The following is a 21,769-nucleotide window of genomic DNA, read 5'->3' as shown; positions in this document are numbered from 1 at the left end:
TGCCTGCATCTTCCTGAACAGGCCACTGTTCCGAAAGATGCGTGCATCATGCACCTTTCCAGGCCAGCCTGTGTAAATGTCAATGAAACGCCCGCGGTGATCCACAAGCGCCTGGAGAACCATAGAGAAATACCCCTTCCGATTAACGTACTCTGATGCCAGGTGGGGGGGGCCAGAATAGGAATATGCGTCCCATCTATCGCCCCTCCACAGTTAGGGAAACCCATGTGTGCAAAGCCATCCACAATGTCCTGCACGCTCCCCAGAGTCACGGTCTTTCTTAGCAGGATGCGATTAATTGCCTTGCAAACTTGCATCAAAACGATTCCCACGGTCGACTTTCCCACACCAAACTGGTTCCCGACCGACCGGTAGCTGTCTGGAGTTGCCAGCTTCCAGATTGCAATAGCCACTCGCTTTTCCACCGTCAGGGCAGCTCTCAATCTTGTGTCCTTGCGCCGCAGAGTGGGGGCGAGCTCAGCACACAGTCCCATGAAAGTGGCTTTTCTCATACGAAAGTTCTGCAGCCACTGCTCGTCATCCCAGACTTCCATGACGATGTGATCCCACCACTCAGTGCTTGTTTCCCGAGCCCAAAAGCGGCGTTCAACGGTGCTGAGCATTTCCGTAAATGCCGCAAGCACTTTAGTGTCACACGCGGCAGGCAAATCCATATTGATATCATCGTCGGAATCCTCACTGTCACTTTGGAGCTGAAGGAATAGCTGGACTGCCAAACGTGTTGTGCTGGTGACACTCATCAGCAGAGTCCTCAGCAGATCGGGCTCCATTTGCCACAGAAATCGCGATTCACACAGAGAGTAACAGAAAGACACTCACAATGGCGCCAAACGCTGCTGGAAAGAGTGAATGCTGGGATGTGAAGCGATGCACCACGGGGCGCTGGCAAACAGGAAGCGGAATGACCCGCACACTTCCTTCCCCTTCCCACAATACTCAGCGCCAAAACGGCGCCAAAACGGGACGAGGTGCTCTGTGGGATAGCTGCCCACAATGCACCTCTCAATACAGCGCTGGAAAGTGCTGCAAGTGTGGCCACACTGCAGCGCTGGTAGCTGTCAGTGTGGCCACACTCCAGCGCTGGCCCTTCCACAGCTGCATGACCAGCGCTGTAACTCCCAGCGCTGCAACTTGTAAGTGTAGCCAAGCCCTCAGAGGTCTTCAAGGGGTGCATCAATTCATCTAGATATTTGCCTAGTTTTACAACAGGCTACATAAAAAGCCCTAGTGAAGTCAGTACAAACTAAAATTTCATACAGCCAATAACTTGTTTATACTGCCCTATATACTATACACTGAAATGTAAGTACAATATTTATATTCCAATTGATTTATTTTATAATCGTATAGTAAAAATAAGAAAGCAATTTTTTAGTAATAGGGTACTGTGACACTTTTCTATTTTTATGTCTGATTTTGTAAGCAAGTAGTTTTTAAGTGAGGTGAAACATGGGAGTACTCGACAAATCAGACTCCTCAAAGGGGTACAGTAGTCTGGAAAGGTTGAGAGTAACTGGTATACACAACTGATTTCAAGATAGCTATATACTGCTATAACTATAGAAAGAAGACTGCTAAAACAAGCAGGTTAACATAAAAAGCAGCTTTAAATTTAAAAAAGCCGTGGATTGCCATCTTGAATTAGAGCTCCTGTAATGTCATGTGAGCAATCTAGATGTGATTGCTCACTTAATTTTTTCCTTATTCCCTGGGCCATGGACATTCCACATGACTTTTTCTCAGTAGTCATCTAGAAATGTCTATCTCCAACATATGGAAATTCTCAAAACTGTTTTTCTTCAATAGTGAAGAGCATTCACTGGGATTTGCATGATAAAGAGCTAGACTTCCCTGCACATGGAGCACTTAAAACAAATGTTCCATGTATAAGGACCCAAGAAAATGGAATCCTGGACTAATTCTTCAAGTCTGGAATTTTGGGTTCAACTTCTCTATGTTCTAGAACCATGAAATCCTTTACAACTTGGAACACACATTGTGAGATGCCCATTTTTAAAGCTGACTAGTATCTTCAGTATATTCACTGGGCTGAGGGCCTGGAGTATGGAAAATGTCTTGCCAAAATCTGAGGATTATAAAATATTGTATGACCCATTCAGGGATTCTGGGACTTTTTAATTTTTGGGGGTTTTTTTTCCTCAGTATATAAAGGGACAAGGTTTTGAAACTCGACTTCTAATTTTGCATGCCTACATGAAAGCCACCTTATATCATTGTGAGAGAAGTTGCTGGTGAAAGGAGTGGGTGAGAGAGGGTATTGTGGGGCGGGATGGGAGTGGGATTAAAAAAATATTCCCCAACAGGGCTCTGATTTAAGGTACTGTCCCTCAAGGCCTCTCCAAAATCCCCTCCTGGGCTGTTTGCCTAGATTTACCTAACAGCAGATCCAGATCTCTCCCAGTGTTACTTGTATTCCAGTCTACATCTCCTGTGTTCACACTGGATTACATTCTCCAGAATGTTGTGGTCCTAGGCTGAACCAGGAACAGGGCTATAGGTAAATCCTGACTTTTAAAGGGCTAGCTTGCCTCTTGGCATTAGCCTATATAGTGAAATACTTAATTCTTAACAGAAATAGAAATCAGGTTTGATCTTGTTGGGTGAATCAAGAATATATTCTACCTTCAATAATGTTTAAACTATATTCAGAAATGGGAAGCAGATTCAGAGAGGCAGTTAATTTAGGCAGATCAGCCACCTGCAGCTTTTGGGGCAAAAGTGCCTTATTTTGTTTAATTAGAGAAATATTGGTTAAAGTACTAACTGAAATGTATTTAACTTCCTCCAGGTTAAGTGTAAGAAACATCAGGTATTCCTCCAAGTGCTGGGGAGGCTATGCTCATAGGGGTATATACTTTTATCATTGGTGGTTGTGCTCTAAAATCATCATCTTTGGGGGAAAAGTTACTGAATACTTAAAATCCTAAAGCCTGACCTCCCTTTAGACATTGGCATTGGGTTTATTCCATAACATACTAGGAATAAGATTACACAGGGAATTGTGCTCTCTCTTTCTTTTGTGGTCTGTATATAGTATCACCTGTAAAGGGAATAATCCCCTTACTCATAAATCTTTGATTGGGCCCAATGTTTATGGGATGTAGTGGTGCTGGAAAAAATGTTTAACTTTTTCCAAAGATACTTTTTTCATTACTACACTATCTGGTACTCTTTCATCACTGAAGGATACAATCCTCTGTACCAAAAACCCAACGTCAAACAAACTTGATTATGATGTGTGTTGGGACTTTAACTCATGAGTTGTGGTTACAAGAATGTCCTCTTTATGACTGTTCTTATTTAAGGTTATAATTTACCATACTGGGAAGTGACTTAAACTTGGGCCTGTGGACTGGTTACAGAGAGACACCCCATTTTCTCAGTAATGTTAGACATGCTGTGTTAATTCATGGTTAGATCTTATAGTAGATAATGACAAGTTTTATTGTTTGTGAGAAGTTAATTAAGGCATATGTCTGAAAGAACATTGTGCAGGGATAGGAGAGCTCTCTTGGACCCTTGTATCAACATTGACACGCCTGTGGAGTACATTTTACATCTGTGTGCAACCAAGTATACCAGAAGGATTGTGGATTGACTGTTATCCTACACAGCTGGACCTCCTCATGACTTGACAGTCTAAGGGTATGACTTGCATCCGACGAAGTGGGTGTTCACCCATGAAAGCTCATGCTCCAAAATGTCTGTTAGTCTATAAGGTGCCACAGGACTCTTTGCTGCTTTTAAGGGTATGTCTGCACGTAGAGTTCTTGCGCTGTAAGTTTCACCGGTGATAGGGAACCAGTGAAAATAAAAGGCTGGTTTGTGTACTCATCCAATTCCTCAGGCATCGGAGAGCGTTTACACTACCAGCACTTCCATCGCGGATGAGAGCAGCCCTGTAGGGCAGCTATCCCACAGTGCAGCTTTCTCGATAGGTCTTGTGGGAAGACGGGGGTGAGGGGAAGGCATTCTGTCCTGTGCTGCCCTGCTTCATGTCTCAGGAGCCTCATTACTTTCTTGTTTCTTCCGTGGCACTTTTTTTAAAACCTCCTGCTGTCGGGCTGCACACCACATCTACAAACAAAGGGAAAGGGACCTTCAAACTTCCTGGGGCTTACGGACATCCATGTGTCAGAGCAGCGGAGATGCTGGCCAGAGTGGTCGCTTTTGGAACTGGGGGATATCCTCCGGAGGCCAAAAGGTGTTTACACTGCTAGAACGAGTCTTCACTTTCACACATAGGCGTGCGCAGCACATTTCATTAGGGTGTGCACCCAGGGAGCCCTGCCCCTGCCATGCCCTAGCCCCGCCCCCATCCACTCCCTCCTACTTCCTGTCCCCTGACTGTCCCCCTCAGAACCCCCAACCCCCTCGTGCCTTGTCCTCTGACTACCCCCTCCTGGGAACCCTGCCCCTGAGGACCCTACCCCCTAACTAAGCCTCCCTGCTTCTTGTCCCCTGACTGCCCCCCAGTACCCTACCCCCTACCTGTCCCCTGTCTGCCCCGACTTTTATCCACACCCCTGCCCCCAGCCAGACCCCTGGGACTCCCATGCCTATCCAACAGCTCCCTGCCCCCGACAGGACCCCCAGAACTCCCGACCCATCCAACCCCACCCTGCTCCCTGCCTGCACCAACCCCTCTCCACACCCCTGCTTCCTGACAGCCCCCCCCAGAACTCCTGACTCATACAACCCCTCCAACTCTTGTCCCCTGACCACTCCCTCCAGAGACCCCCCCACCCTAACTGCCCCCCCGCCAGGACCTACCTTGCTTCCTGTCCCCTGACTGCCCTGATCCCTATCCACTCCCTGCCCCCTGACAGACCCCGGGACTCCTATGCCTCATCCAACCCCTCCTGCTCCCTGAGTGCTCCCTCCAGAGACCCCCTGCCCAAACCACCCCCTGGGATCCCACCCCCTATCCAACCCACCCTGCTCCCTGTCCCCTGACTGCACCCACTCCTTAGCCAACCCCCCCAGCCCCGGCCCCCTTACCATGAGGCTCCTAGCAGCATGTTCTGCTCCGCGCAGAGCCAGACACACTGCCCCGTGGGAGCAGGCAGCCCCGCCCCTCAGAGCGCTGCGTGTGCGGCAGCATGGCTCCAGATGAGCGGGGAGCGTGTCTGCCTCCCCATGGAGCCAAACACTGCCCCACAGGATCGCGCAGCCCTGGCCCCCAGAGTGCTGCGCATGCGGCAGCATGGCTCCAGAGGAGAGGGGAAGGTGGGGGAGGGGCTGGCGGCTTGCTGTGCTCGTCTGGGTGCTCTGGCCCGGGACTGCGGACCCCGCGGCTTGCCACATGGGAGAGTGGCCATTTTCTCACCCCTGCATTAGAGTGTGCCTGGGCACACCCGGCACACCCTGTGCGCACACCTATGCTTTCACAGCAGCGCAAAAAGAACAGCGGTAAGAGCTGTATGCCTCTCGTGAAGGTGGTTTTCTTTCTGCGGTGGAAACATCACAAAGAGTCATTAACAAGTGTAGACGCTCCCACAGTTTTAGTGCAAAAAAGGGACTTTTTATGCTTTAAATTGTAAGTGTAGACATACCCTAATAAAGCAAGCATTTTTTCCTTGCTCCTCATATGCTTATATTAGTTTTATAAGAGTTGGACATGTGAAATTTATAGTCTTACCTAACTGCATATATTAATGCTTCCTTGCTATAAAACTGTAAGTCTGACTGGCCCCTTTGTAATAAAGTAATCAATTCTGTATATAAGACTGTAACAGCTGTAACTTCTACCTAGTATTATCGTAAGCAGATGCGTAGATATGTACTTCAGAAATGTTGTATTTTCTAACATCTAAACTCCTTATCTTTTTTGGTGATAAGGCACATTGTAGGGAAAATCCTATTTTGTTAAAGGTAAATGTCCTCCACAGTTGTCTGTCACAGAGGTGTTGACAAGAGAGGCCATGGGAACTTTTTATATAGTCTGTCATTTAAATGTTTTTAAAGGGACCCTCAAGGCTGACAATCCCTAAAAGTAGCCAATCTCACAATCTCTTTAAAAATACCATTATTATTTTTTTTAATAAACATTTCTTCTGACACTTAAAATTATCAGCCTTTCCAAAATCAGGGCTGCGTTATGGATACAAGTGTGGTAATCCACTATATATGAACCCAGAGAGCTGTGTTCTGAAATGCAGGGTTCATGTTTATTTAAAGCCCTTTCCAACTTCCAAGAACAAAGCTGTCCATGAGAGCTGAGGGGATGGCACAGTGCGCCCAGAAAATCTGCTTCCCTGTAAACCAAAACAAAGCTAGTGGATCTTACTGTTTTTATTTATGAAAGTAGTGGTAGCCTGTCTTCAGTGCTGGACAAAACTTTTCCTGTTATTTCAAAGCAATTTTGAATGTGACTACAAGTCTTGAAAAGTTTGTCTTTGTCAATATAGTTGTTTGCAGTTTTTGTAGAGTACTAACTTTCCTGTCTAAAAAAGAGTTAATATATTGTGATTAGGACTAGGTTACTTATTACAAGAGGATGCTAGAAACTAAGACTTTCAAGATTACTCCCATGAATGTTTTATTTTGGGGTCAATTAATTCTGTACTGAAGATTTTGAGACACTTAGCAAATTTTTGGCAGGTCACAGAAGGGAAAAAAAGAGAACTTCATTGCTTGATTTTTGAAGTAATCTCTTCTCTAAACTACATTACAAATAATAATAGGTTTCCATATCATATAAAGCAAACTGAATAACTGTTAATTGTTAGGTGTATTATGGGACTGGACTAAATGACCTCTCAAGGTCCCTTCCCGTCCTGTGATTCAGTGCTCATATTAAAAAGAACAGGAGTACTTGTGGCACCTTAGAGACTAACAAATTTATTTGAGCATAAGCTTTCGTGGGCTAAAACCCACTTCATCGGATGCATGGAATGGAACACACAGAAGATATTTATACATAGAGAGAACATGAAAAGGTGGGAGTAGCCATACCAACTGTAAGAGGCCAATCAATTGAGTGCTCATATTGTATATAATCAAGAGGAGACTTCAACAGAAACCATAGATGTCTACAGTTTGTTCCTCAGCAAGAACAATCAACAGAGCAAACTCTACAGATGGCAGATGCAGTACAGGATGACGACGACTCAAGGATTCCAGACAGCCAGTTATTATAACTAATGGGCAACCAAATGACCAAGTTGTTATGCAGCCAGGTCATGTAATTTGAAAACCAGTACCATTCAGAGACACTTAACAGGCAGACAGTGTAATGGCAGAAATACTGTAAATGGTAGGAATGTAGAACTTAAAGGGGGAGATGTAACAGAATGCTAAAGTTTATTATATTGTTCTGCCACTAGGTGGCACTGTGTGAAATACCATCTTTAAGCTAACCTCAGTCATGGCAGGCAAAGCATTAGAGGATCTTATGATACACACTAGATGTGTTCCTCTCGCTGAGAAGCAAGCTGGGAAGTTAGTCCATGTCTGGTACAGGAGCATGACAGGGATATCAATGGCTAAGCCCTTTCTACAAAATGTAATCACTATTACTACCATTGGTGGTGGATTCTGCTAGTGTAAACAAGGCCCCTACTGTATTCTCTTCATGAATAACCTCTCTGCACCCTCCCCATCTGTCCTGCTGCCTGTGTACATTTCTTGGATTGGAAACTCTTTGGGCAGAAAATGGGTTTAATTCTGTACTTTGTAAATTGGCAGTATATACATGATCTCCAAAGTTTCATTTAATGTTGTATGACTATGGAACTGTTTCATGCTCCCAATTATAGCTTCTTTTAACAATCAAAATTATATCTTTGAGAGCCCAGACACAGTTGGATGAGAGAGCTGAAAATATTCAAAATTGCCTCATTGCATCTAACATCAACAGGACTTCCTTGATGGCTGTACTTTTCTGGTATTCTAGCTCTTATTAGGCTGATGAAATGAGGGAGTAAAAAAAGAATGAGGGATTTAAGTGTGTCTATTAAACCAACCCAAGTAATTGAGAATCCTGGAAAAAGGGGTTTAATCTTTTTCCAACTACACCGCTACCCTGATATAACGCCACCCGATATAACATGAATTAGGATATAACGCGGTAAAGCAGCGCTCCGGGGGGGCGGGGCTGTGCACTCTGGTGGATCAAAGCAAGTTCCATATAACACGGTTTCACCTATAACGCGGTAAGATTTTTTGGCTCCCAAGGACAGCGTTATTTCAAGGTAGAGGTGTATTTTACATAATGGAAGAATGTATTGTTAAATAGAAAAAGAAACAGATGAATACATCTATAAAGTATTATTGTCTTTATTAAACAACAAGATATTCCTGGTTGTATTTTTGGACCATTAATATCCACAGCTGGTTTGAATCATAAGACGAGTAGCAACATGCTTTACAGTGCACCTGAATCACATATTAATAGCCCTAAAAATATACCCTGGAGTATCTTATTTAACTGTAAACTGCATTTCATTCCAATCCTCTTGTATTTACTCATACCTGAATGAAGATCTAAAGAGACAAGTTTGTTACACAGATCTGAAATGGATATTGTCATATATATTTCATACTCTCCACTCTAGAAGGCCTAATCTTGAAAGCTGATGACTAAAATGAGCTGTACTTACAAACTAATTAGATGTTTAAAGAACAAAGTAGTACTTGTGGCACCTTAGAGACTAACAAATGTATTTGGGCATATGCTTTCGTGGGCTAAAACTCACTTCATTGAATGGTAATTAAGCAAACCCACAGATCCAGAACTTTTTGAAATTGAATATCAAAAGAGAAGGGAGGGCAACTGAAACAATTTTTTCATTGTAATCGTTCCTCAAATGGCAATTTAAAACAAACACATTACATGTAGAAAACATGCCTCCCTTTAAACCATTGCCTTTTGTGTGAGGCAGACCCATATTTTGTACAGAAATCATTTAAACCATTTTCTTCATGTTCATCTCACTACTTCTGAATGTCTTATTGAGAATTCATTAAACCAGAGATTTAAACAGATATTGTTTTCACAAGTAGTGTGGGTGTCTCAGCTGCATATTCAGAATCAAAATTTTATATGTATCTATATATTTAGTGGGTTGCTGGGTACAAAACACCGACACATAGTGTGAAAAGAACATGTAAACATGTAACTTCATTTTTTTTTTTGCCTTTAGGAAAGGTGGTTTGTCAGTGAAGAAAATGTTGATGAATTTCTGGACAGTGTTTTGTGCCCTTCATTCCTCAAACAGACAACACTGGAAAGCCAACCATTAATTGAAGTACTTGATGTTACTGAGGTCAAAAGTCAAATCAGATTAAAGGTAAGGATCTGCTTAGCAATGGTACATGGTACTTCTATAATTTAACAAGAATAGAGTGTGAAACCTCCCTCAAATGGAGTCATTCATGCTTTGTTTGGGTTCTGTTGAAAATCATGTATAGGAAGTGATGTTTGCAAGTGTAAACATCTGTTTTTGGAGAGGCCGATTTACTTTTAACTCCATTTAATTTAATTTGAATGGTGAAGTGGAACTACATACAGTTCTGGCTTAGCAACAGTTTTATTGGGATGGCAGTGACACATTGTGTTGTCTCATGTATAAATACCTATATAATAGATCCCTCCTTCATATTAAAACAAAAATAGTCACCGATTTATATCTCAGTAGTGTTCAGGGGATACAGACCTAGAAAGTGCGTCCAATTCACAGCCACTTAGCTGTGCTGGAGTCTGCACTCTCCAGACAAACCAGGGGTAGGGACTTCATTGGAATAAAACCAGTCTGAGGCTTGTCTACACTGCAGAGTTCTGGTGGCAAAACAGCAAAAGCGTTCAGACAGCAATGCCATTTTTTGGTGACAAAATAAAACCACCTTGATGAGAGACATAGGGCTTTTTGCACAAAAGTTTTGTCGACAAAGTGCCAGTGTAGATGCTGCCATTCATTATGTTGACATAACTGGCCTCCCCCAGTATCACACAATGCCTGCTGTGACCGCTCTGCTCACTGTTTTGAACTTGGCTGCCCTGCAGGCATGCACCCCTCCTAGGGTGACCAGACGTCCTGATTTTATCGGGACTGTCCCGATATTTGCTTGTTTGTCCCGCGTCCCGACCAATGTTAGGTCGGGACACTGGACAAACAAGCAAAGGCTCCAGAGCCCGAAGGGCTCGCGCCCTCCCCTGCCCCGACTCCGCCCCCTCCTTCCCCCATTGGATCCTTCCCCAAATCCTCGCCCCCATCCCCGCCCCCTCACTGCCCCATTGGCTCCCTCCCCAAATCCCCGCCTCTTTCCAAGCACGCCATGCCCAGGAGACTCAGGGGAGTGCGGGGCCGGGGTGAGTGTGAGTCTGGCCTGGCCCCGAGCAGGCAGGACTCGGGCGCGGTACCTGGAGGGAGAGTAGGGGGGCGGCCCGTGGGGCTAGATGGCGGCTGTTCTCCCCACCTGGGCAGGGGACTCGGGAGCAGCCGCTGCTGCAGCTCCCACTGCTGCGGGGGGAGGAAGTGGCCAAGCACGTGGCGCTCGGCGGCTGTGGCTTTGGTGCCCGGGCCCGAACCCCCCGAGCCCGGGCCTGCTGCGGGGCAGCGCGCACACTGCGCTCAGCCCCTGGCCAGTCGCGTCTGGCCTGGCTGCCCAGCTGGTGCAATCCCGTGGCAGAGGCATCGGCAGCCCAGTCCCGTTCGTTGCCCTGCAGGACCCGAGTGGGATGCGGGGGGCTGGGGCCTGCTGCCCCCACTCCGAGGCCGCCTGCAGGATTGCACCAGCTGGGCAGCCAGCCCAGACGCGAGTGGCCAGGGGCTGGGTATGCGCAGCGTGCGCGCTGGGTCCCCGCAGCAGGCCCGGGCTCGGGGGGTTCGTGGGTGCCAGAGCCGCAGCTGCCGAGCTTGGCCAGCGGCCGCTTCCTCCCCCCGCGGCAGTGGGAGCTGCAGCAGCGGCTGCTCCCGAGTCCCCTGCCCAGGTGGGGAGAACAGCCGCCACCTAGCCCCACGAGTCCTGCTGCCCAGGTGGGGAGAACAGCCGCTGCCTGGCCCCGCAGGCCACCCCGTACTCTCCCTCCAGATACCGCGCCTGAGTCCTGCCTGCTCGGGGCCAGGCTGGACTCACACTCACCCCGGCCCCGTGCTCCCCTGAGTCTCCCGGGCCTCCCTCCAGCGCTTGCGGAGGGAGGAGGAATCACTGCCCCCGCCCCGCCCCCCCCACGTCCCGATATTTGACCTGGGTGATCTGGTCACCCTAACCCCTCCCCTTTCAAAACTCCAGGAAGCTTCCACATTCCTCATCCTGGAGAGATCACCCAGCTGCTGAGGATTCTGCTTCCAGTAGCTGAGGAGGCTGTGGGAGAACTCAAGGGAATTGCAAAACTGCAGGCAGGCAGAGTAGGCTGCTGCTGTGGGGGAGCGAAACTGCTGTGGATTGGTTGCTCAGGCTGCTGTCCGAACTTAAAAAGACAGCATGCCGCCACACACTTCCCCAACACACACACTCACTCTCTCTCTCATATATGTACTCCTCTCACACACTTCCCAAACACAAAGTTTGTCTCTCCTCCCCCCACCCCCAACAAACACACATACTCCCTGTCAATCACTCTCCCACCTTCCCCCCACATACACTTCAATCTACTAGGATGCCCACAGAACAATGGGATTGAGAAACCTGTATCATGTGACACTGTTCTTACCCCATGAGACATTGAAAACCCCTCCCAAAGCACCATGTGACCAGTTGCACAGTGGGATAGCTACCCACAATTCACTGCTCTCTGTGTTGATGCAAGAGCTGCTAGTGTAGATGGGCTCTTCCAACACAAGGAGCATAGTGCAACAGTGGTTAATTAAAGTGCTTTAATTCAAGCGGCATAACTTTTGTTGACAAAACTCTGCAGACAAGGCCTGACTCTCCAACTCTTCTTTAAGGATGTGCTCAATATGAATAAGTGAAGAGTCCATGTCCCTCCATATACACAATTTTGAGTAAAGTTTTAGAGCTCTGTGGATGTAGTGTACAGTACTCCACTGGTTCTCAACCAATATCTAGATGAGTTGATGTACCCCCTGGCCTGGGGGTACACAAAGGTTTTCCGGGGTACATCAACTCATCTAGATGTTTGTCTAGTTTTACAACAGTCTACATAAAAAGCGCTAGTGAAGTCAGTACAAACTACAATTTCATACAATGACTTGTTTATACTTCTCTATATGCTGTACACTGAAGTGTAAGTACAATATTTATATTCCAATTTATTTATTTTATAATAATACGGCAAAAATGAGAGTCAGCACTAGTTCAGTACTAGTGTGCTGGGACACTTCTGTATTTTTATGTCTGATTTTGTAAGCAAGTAGTTTTTAAGTGAGGTGAAACTTCGGGGTACTCAAGATAAATGAGACTCCTGTAAACCAAAACAAAGCTAGTGGATCTTACTGTTTTTATTTATGAAAGTAGTGGTAGCCTGTCTTCAGTGCTGGACAAAACTTTTCCTGTTATTTCAAAGCAATTTTGAATGTGACTACAAGTCTTGAAAAGTTTGTCTTTGTCAATATAGTTGTTTGCAGTTTTTGTAGAGTACTAACTTTCCTGTCTAAAAAAGAGTTAATATATTGTGATTAGGACTAGGTTACTTATTACAAGAGGATGCTAGAAACTAAGACTTTCAAGATTACTCCCATGAATGTTTTATTTTGGGGTCAATTAATTCTGTACTGAAGATTTTGAGACACTTAGCAAATTTTTGGCAGGTCACAGAAGGGAAAAAAAGAGAACTTCATTGCTTGATTTTTGAAGTAATCTCTTCTCTAAACTACATTACAAATAATAATAGGTTTCCATATCATATAAAGCAAACTGAATAACTGTTAATTGTTAGGTGTATTATGGGACTGGACTAAATGACCTCTCAAGGTCCCTTCCCGTCCTGTGATTCAGTGCTCATATTAAAAAGAACAGGAGTACTTGTGGCACCTTAGAGACTAACAAATTTATTTGAGCATAAGCTTTCGTGGGCTAAAACCCACTTCATCGGATGCATGGAATGGAACACACAGAAGATATTTATACATAGAGAGAACATGAAAAGGTGGGAGTAGCCATACCAACTGTAAGAGGCCAATCAATTGAGTGCTCATATTGTATATAATCAAGAGGAGACTTCAACAGAAACCATAGATGTCTACAGTTTGTTCCTCAGCAAGAACAATCAACAGAGCAAACTCTACAGATGGCAGATGCAGTACAGGATGACGACGACTCAAGGATTCCAGACAGCCAGTTATTGTAACTAATGGGCAACCAAATGACCAAGTTGTTATGCAGCCAGGTCATGTAATTTGAAAACCAGTACCATTCAGAGACACTTAACAGGCAGACAGTGTAATGGCAGAAATACTGTAAATGGTAGGAATGTAGAACTTAAAGGGGGAGATGTAACAGAATGCTAAAGTTTATTATATTGTTCTGCCACTAGGTGGCACTGTGTGAAATACCATCTTTAAGCTAACCTCAGTCATGGCAGGCAAAGCATTAGAGGATCTTATGATACACACTAGATGTGTTCCTCTCGCTGAGAAGCAAGCTGGGAAGTTAGTCCATGTCTGGTACAGGAGCATGACAGGGATATCAATGGCTAAGCCCTTTCTACAAAATGTAATCACTATTACTACCATTGGTGGTGGATTCTGCTAGTGTAAACAAGGCCCCTACTGTATTCTCTTCATGAATAACCTCTCTGCACCCTCCCCATCTGTCCTGCTGCCTATGTACATTTCTTGGATTGGAAACTCTTTGGGCAGAAAATGGGTTTAATTCTGTACTTTGTAAATTGGCAGTATATACATGATCTCCAAAGTTTCATTTAATGTTGTATGACTATGGAACTGTTTCATGCTCCCAATTATAGCTTCTTTTAACAATCAAAATTATATCTTTGAGAGCCCAGACACAGTTGGATGAGAGAGCTGAAAATATTCAAAATTGCCTCATTGCATCTAACATCAACAGGACTTCCTTGATGGCTGTACTTTTCTGGTATTCTAGCTCTTATTAGGCTGATGAAATGAGGGAGTAAAAAAAGAATGAGGGATTTAAGTGTGTCTATTAAACCAACCCAAGTAATTGAGAATCCTGGAAAAAGGGGTTTAATCTTTTTCCAACTACACCGCTACCCTGATATAACGCCACCCGATATAACATGAATTAGGATATAACGCGGTAAAGCAGCGCTCCGGGGGGGCGGGGCTGTGCACTCTGGTGGATCAAAGCAAGTTCCATATAACACGGTTTCACCTATAACGCGGTAAGATTTTTTGGCTCCCAAGGACAGCGTTATTTCGAGGTAGAGGTGTATTTTACATAATGGAAGAATGTATTGTTAAATAGAAAAAGAAACAGATGAATACATCTATAAAGTATTATTGTCTTTATTAAACAACAAGATATTCCTGGTTGTATTTTTGGACCATTAATATCCACAGCTGGTTTGAATCATAAGACGAGTAGCAACATGCTTTACAGTGCACCTGAATCACATATTAATAGCCCTAAAAATATACCCTGGAGTATCTTATTTAACTGTAAACTGCATTTCATTCCAATCCTCTTGTATTTACTCATACCTGAATGAAGATCTAAAGAGACAAGTTTGTTACACAGATCTGAAATGGATATTGTCATATATATATTTCATACTCTCCACTCTAGAAGGCCTAATCTTGAAAGCTGATGACTAAAATGAGCTGTACTTACAAACTAATTAGATGTTTAAAGAACAAAGTAGTACTTGTGGCACCTTAGAGACTAACAAATGTATTTGGGCATATGCTTTCGTGGGCTAAAACTCACTTCATTGAATGGTAATTAAGCAAACCCACAGATCCAGAACTTTTTGAAATTGAATATCAAAAGAGAAGGGAGGGCAACTGAAACAATTTTTTCATTGTAATCGTTCCTCAAATGGCAATTTAAAACAAACACATTACATGTAGAAAACATGCCTCCCTTTAAACCATTGCCTTTTGTGTGAGGCAGACCCATATTTTGTACAGAAATCATTTAAACCATTTTCTTCATGTTCATCTCACTACTTCTGAATGTCTTATTGAGAATTCATTAAACCAGAGATTTAAACAGATATTGTTTTCACAAGTAGTGTGGGTGTCTCAGCTGCATATTCAGAATCAAAATTTTATATGTATCTATATATTTAGTGGGTTGCTGGGTACAAAACACCGACACATAGTGTGAAAAGAACATGTAAACATGTAACTTCATTTTTTTTTTTGCCTTTAGGAAAGGTGGTTTGTCAGTGAAGAAAATGTTGATGAATTTCTGGACAGTGTTTTGTGCCCTTCATTCCTCAAACAGACAACACTGGAAAGCCAACCATTAATTGAAGTACTTGATGTTACTGAGGTCAAAAGTCAAATCAGATTAAAGGTAAGGATCTGCTTAGCAATGGTACATGGTACTTCTATAATTTAACAAGAATAGAGTGTGAAACCTCCCTCAAATGGAGTCATTCATGCTTTGTTTGGGTTCTGTTGAAAATCATGTATAGGAAGTGATGTTTGCAAGTGTAAACATCTGTTTTTGGAGAGGCCGATTTACTTTTAACTCCATTTAATTTAATTTGAATGGTGAAGTGGAACTACATACAGTTCTGGCTTAGCAACAGTTTTATTGGGATGGCAGTGACACATTGTGTTGTCTCATGTATAAATACCTATATAATAGATCCCTCCTTCATATTAAAACAAAAATAGTCACCGATTTATATCTCAGTAGTGTTCAGGGGATACAGACCTAGAAAGTGCGTCCAATTCACAGCCACTTAGCTGTGCTGGAGTCTGCACTCTCCAGACAAACCAGGGGTAGGGACTTCATTGGAATAAAACCAGTCTGAGGCTTGTCTACACTGCAGAGTTCTGGTGGCAAAACAGCAAAAGCGTTCAGACAGCAATGCCATTTTTTGGTGACAAAATAAAACCACCTTGATGAGAGACATAGGGCTTTTTGCACAAAAGTTTTGTCGACAAAGTGCCAGTGTAGATGCTGCCATTCATTATGTTGACATAACTGGCCTCCCCCAATATCACACAATGCCTGCTGTGACCGCTCTGCTCACTGTTTTGAACTTGGCTGCTCTGCAGGCATGCACCCCTCCTAGGGTGACCAGACGTCCTGATTTTATCGGGACTGTCCCGATATTTGCTCGTTTGTCCCGCGTCCCGACCAATGTTAGGTCGGGACACTGGACAAACAAGCAAAGGCTCCAGAGCCCGAAGGGCTCGCGCCCTCCCCTGCCCCGACTCCGCCCCCTCCTTCCCCCATTGGATCCTTCCCCAAATCCTCGCCCCCATCCCCGCCCCCTCACTGCCCCATTGGCTCCCTCCCCAAATCCCTGCCTCTTTCCAAGCACGCCATGCCCAGGAGACTCAGGGGAGTGCGGGGCCGGGGTGAGTGTGAGTCTGGCCTGGCCCCGAGCAGGCAGGACTCGGGCGCGGTACCTGGAGGGAGAGTAGGGGGGCGGCCCGTGGGGCTAGATGGCGGCTGTTCTCCCCACCTGGGCAGGGGACTCGGGAGCAGCCGCTGCTGCAGCTCCCACTGCTGCGGGGGGAGGAAGTGGCCAAGCACGTGGCGCTCGGCGGCTGTGGCTTTGGTGCCCGGGCCCGAACCCCCCGAGCCCGGGCCTGCTGCGGGGCAGCGCGCACACTGCGCTCAGCCCCTGGCCAGTCGCGTCTGGCCTGGCTGCCCAGCTGGTGCAATCCCGTGGCGGAGGCATCGGCAGCCCAGTCCCGTTCGTTGCCCTGCAGGACCCGAGTGGGATGCGGGGGGCTGGGGCCTGCTGCCCCCACTCCGAGGCCGCCTGCAGGATTGCACCAGCTGGGCAGCCAGCCCAGACGCGAGTGGCCAGGGGCTGGGTATGCGCAGCGTGCGCGCTGGGTCCCCGCAGCAGGCCCGGGCTCGGGGGGTTCGTGGGTGCCAGAGCCGCAGCTGCCGAGCTTGGCCAGCGGCCGCTTCCTCCCCCCGCGGCAGTGGGAGCTGCAGCAGCGGCTGCTCCCGAGTCCCCTGCCCAGGTGGGGAGAACAGCCGCCACCTAGCCCCACGAGTCCTGCTGCCCAGGTGGGGAGAACAGCCGCTGCCTGGCCCCGCAGGCCACCCCGTACTCTCCCTCCAGATACCGCGCCTGAGTCCTGCCTGCTCGGGGCCAGGCTGGACTCACACTCACCCCGGCCCCGTGCTCCCCTGAGTCTCCCGGGCCTCCCTCCAGCGCTTGCGGAGGGAGGAGGAATCACTGCCCCCGCCCCGCCCCCCCCACGTCCCGATATTTGACCTGGGTGATCTGGTCACCCTAACCCCTCCCCTTTCAAAACTCCAGGAAGCTTCCACATTCCTCATCCTGGAGAGATCACCCAGCTGCTGAGGATTCTGCTTCCAGTAGCTGAGGAGGCTGTGGGAGAACTCAAGGGAATTGCAAAACTGCAGGCAGGCAGAGTAGGCTGCTGCTGTGGGGGAGCGAAACTGCTGTGGATTGGTCGCTCAGGCTGCTGTCTGAACTTAAAAAGACAGCATGCCGCCACACACTTCCCCAAAACACACTCACTCACTCTCTCTCTCATATATGTACTCCTCTCACACACTTCCCAAACACAAAGTTTGTCTCTCCTCCCCCCACCCCCAACAAACACACATACTCCCTGTCAATCACTCTCCCACCTTCCCCCCACATACACTTCAATCTACTAGGATGCCCACAGAACAATGGGATTGAGAAACCTGCATCATGTGACACTGTTCTTACCCCATGAGACATTGAAAACCCCTCCCAAAGCACCATGTGACCAGTTGCACAGTGGGATAGCTACCCACAATTCACTGCTCTCTGTGTTGATGCAAGAGCTGCTAGTGTAGATGGGCTCTTCCAACACAAGGAGCATAGTGCAACAGTGGTTAATTAAAGTGCTTTAATTCAAGCGGCATAACTTTTGTTGACAAAACTCTGCAGACAAGGCCTGACTCTCCAACTCTTCTTTAAGGATGTGCTCAATATGAATAAGTGAAGAGTCCATGTCCCTCCATATACACAATTTTGAGTAAAGTTTTAGAGCTCTGTGGATGTAGTGTACAGTACTCCACTGGTTCTCAACCAATATCTAGATGAGTTGATGTACCCCCTGGCCTGGGGGTACACAAAGGTTTTCCGGGGTACATCAACTCATCTAGATGTTTGTCTAGTTTTACAACAGTCTACATAAAAAGCGCTAGTGAAGTCAGTACAAACTACAATTTCATACAATGACTTGTTTATACTTCTCTATATGCTGTACACTGAAGTGTAAGTACAATATTTATATTCCAATTTATTTATTTTATAATAATACGGCAAAAATGAGAGTCAGCACTAGTTCAGTACTAGTGTGCTGGGACACTTCTGTATTTTTATGTCTGATTTTGTAAGCAAGTAGTTTTTAAGTGAGGTGAAACTTCGGGGTACTCAAGATAAATGAGACTCCTGTAAACCAAAACAAAGCTAGTGGATCTTACTGTTTTTATTTATGAAAGTAGTGGTAGCCTGTCTTCAGTGCTGGACAAAACTTTTCCTGTTATTTCAAAGCAATTTTGAATGTGACTACAAGTCTTGAAAAGTTTGTCTTTGTCAATATAGTTGTTTGCAGTTTTTGTAGAGTACTAACTTTCCTGTCTAAAAAAGAGTTAATATATTGTGATTAGGACTAGGTTACTTATTACAAGAGGATGCTAGAAACTAAGACTTTCAAGATTACTCCCATGAATGTTTTATTTTGGGGTCAATTAATTCTGTACTGAAGATTTTGAGACACTTAGCAAATTTTTGGCAGGTCACAGAAGGGAAAAAAAGAGAACTTCATTGCTTGATTTTTGAAGTAATCTCTTCTCTAAACTACATTACAAATAATAATAGGTTTCCATATCATATAAAGCAAACTGAATAACTGTTAATTGTTAGGTGTATTATGGGACTGGACTAAATGACCTCTCAAGGTCCCTTCCCGTCCTGTGATTCAGTGCTCATATTAAAAAGAACAGGAGTACTTGTGGCACCTTAGAGACTAACAAATTTATTTGAGCATAAGCTTTCGTGGGCTAAAACCCACTTCATCGGATGCATGGAATGGAACACACAGAAGATATTTATACATAGAGAGAACATGAAAAGGTGGGAGTAGCCATACCAACTGTAAGAGGCCAATCAATTGAGTGCTCATATTGTATATAATCAAGAGGAGACTTCAACAGAAACCATAGATGTCTACAGTTTGTTCCTCAGCAAGAACAATCAACAGAGCAAACTCTACAGATGGCAGATGCAGTACAGGATGACGACGACTCAAGGATTCCAGACAGCCAGTTATTGTAACTAATGGGCAACCAAATGACCAAGTTGTTATGCAGCCAGGTCATGTAATTTGAAAACCAGTACCATTCAGAGACACTTAACAGGCAGACAGTGTAATGGCAGAAATACTGTAAATGGTAGGAATGTAGAACTTAAAGGGGGAGATGTAACAGAATGCTAAAGTTTATTATATTGTTCTGCCACTAGGTGGCACTGTGTGAAATACCATCTTTAAGCTAACCTCAGTCATGGCAGGCAAAGCATTAGAGGATCTTATGATACACACTAGATGTGTTCCTCTCGCTGAGAAGCAAGCTGGGAAGTTAGTCCATGTCTGGTACAGGAGCATGACAGGGATATCAATGGCTAAGCCCTTTCTACAAAATGTAATCACTATTACTACCATTGGTGGTGGATTCTGCTAGTGTAAACAAGGCCCCTACTGTATTCTCTTCATGAATAACCTCTCTGCACCCTCCCCATCTGTCCTGCTGCCTATGTACATTTCTTGGATTGGAAACTCTTTGGGCAGAAAATGGGTTTAATTCTGTACTTTGTAAATTGGCAGTATATACATGATCTCCAAAGTTTCATTTAATGTTGTATGACTATGGAACTGTTTCATGCTCCCAATTATAGCTTCTTTTAACAATCAAAATTATATCTTTGAGAGCCCAGACACAGTTGGATGAGAGAGCTGAAAATATTCAAAATTGCCTCATTGCATCTAACATCAACAGGACTTCCTTGATGGCTGTACTTTTCTGGTATTCTAGCTCTTATTAGGCTGATGAAATGAGGGAGTAAAAAAAGAATGAGGGATTTAAGTGTGTCTATTAAACCAACCCAAGTAATTGAGAATCCTGGAAAAAGGGGTTTAATCTTTTTCCAACTACACCGCTACCCTGATATAACGCCACCCGATATAACATGAATTAGGATATAACGCGGTAAAGCAGCGCTCCGGGGGGGCGGGGCTGTGCACTCTGGTGGATCAAAGCAAGTTCCATATAACACGGTTTCACCTATAACGCGGTAAGATTTTTTGGCTCCCAAGGACAGCGTTATTTCAAGGTAGAGGTGTATTTTACATAATGGAAGAATGTATTGTTAAATAGAAAAAGAAACAGATGAATACATCTATAAAGTATTATTGTCTTTATTAAACAACAAGATATTCCTGGTTGTATTTTTGGACCATTAATATCCACAGCTGGTTTGAATCATAAGACGAGTAGCAACATGCTTTACAGTGCACCTGAATCACATATTAATAGCCCTAAAAATATACCCTGGAGTATCTTATTTAACTGTAAACTGCATTTCATTCCAATCCTCTTGTATTTACTCATACCTGAATGAAGATCTAAAGAGACAAGTTTGTTACACAGATCTGAAATGCATATTGTCATATATATTTCATACTCTCCACTCTAGAAGGCCTAATCTTGAAAGCTGATGACTAAAATGAGCTGTACTTACAAACTAATTAGATGTTTAAAGAACAAAGTAGTACTTGTGGCACCTTAGAGACTAACAAATGTATTTGGGCATATGCTTTCGTGGGCTAAAACTCACTTCATTGAATGGTAATTAAGCAAACCCACAGATCCAGAACTTTTTGAAATTGAATATCAAAAGAGAAGGGAGGGCAACTGAAACAATTTTTTCATTGTAATCGTTCCTCAAATGGCAATTTAAAACAAACACATTACATGTAGAAAACATGCCTCCCTTTAAACCATTGCCTTTTGTGTGAGGCAGACCCATATTTTGTACAGAAATCATTTAAACCATTTTCTTCATGTTCATCTCACTACTTCTGAATGTCTTATTGAGAATTCATTAAACCAGAGATTTAAACAGATATTGTTTTCACAAGTAGTGTGGGTGTCTCAGCTGCATATTCAGAATCAAAATTTTATATGTATCTATATATTTAGTGGGTTGCTGGGTACAAAACACCGACACATAGTGTGAAAAGAACATGTAAACATGTAACTTCATTTTTTTTTTTGCCTTTAGGAAAGGTGGTTTGTCAGTGAAGAAAATGTTGATGAATTTCTGGACAGTGTTTTGTGCCCTTCATTCCTCAAACAGACAACACTGGAAAGCCAACCATTAATTGAAGTACTTGATGTTACTGAGGTCAAAAGTCAAATCAGATTAAAGGTAAGGATCTGCTTAGCAATGGTACATGGTACTTCTATAATTTAACAAGAATAGAGTGTGAAACCTCCCTCAAATGGAGTCATTCATGCTTTGTTTGGGTTCTGTTGAAAATCATGTATAGGAAGTGATGTTTGCAAGTGTAAACATCTGTTTTTGGAGAGGCCGATTTACTTTTAACTCCATTTAATTTAATTTGAATGGTGAAGTGGA

General features: G+C 44.5%; 1 protein-coding gene across 1 annotated transcript in view; it reads left to right on the top strand.

The window, feature by feature from the left end:
* The window catches only part of DNAAF2 (dynein axonemal assembly factor 2), a 36,213-nt gene that overhangs the window by 5,940 nt on the left and 8,504 nt on the right, over positions 1 to 21,769 (top strand). The window contains exons 2-3 of the mRNA XM_045012745.1: positions 9,189 to 9,356; positions 21,413 to 21,559. Coding sequence (XP_044868680.1) covers positions 9,189 to 9,356; positions 21,413 to 21,559 — 315 coding nt within the window. The remainder of the gene's footprint in view (positions 1 to 9,188; positions 9,357 to 21,412; positions 21,560 to 21,769) is intronic.

Source organism: Mauremys mutica, chromosome 4 (assembly GCF_020497125.1).
Source record: "Mauremys mutica isolate MM-2020 ecotype Southern chromosome 4, ASM2049712v1, whole genome shotgun sequence".
Lineage (NCBI taxonomy): Eukaryota > Metazoa > Chordata > Testudines > Geoemydidae > Mauremys > Mauremys mutica.
Note: the sequence above shows the minus strand (reverse complement) of the source record. Positions and strands in the feature narration are given on the sequence as shown.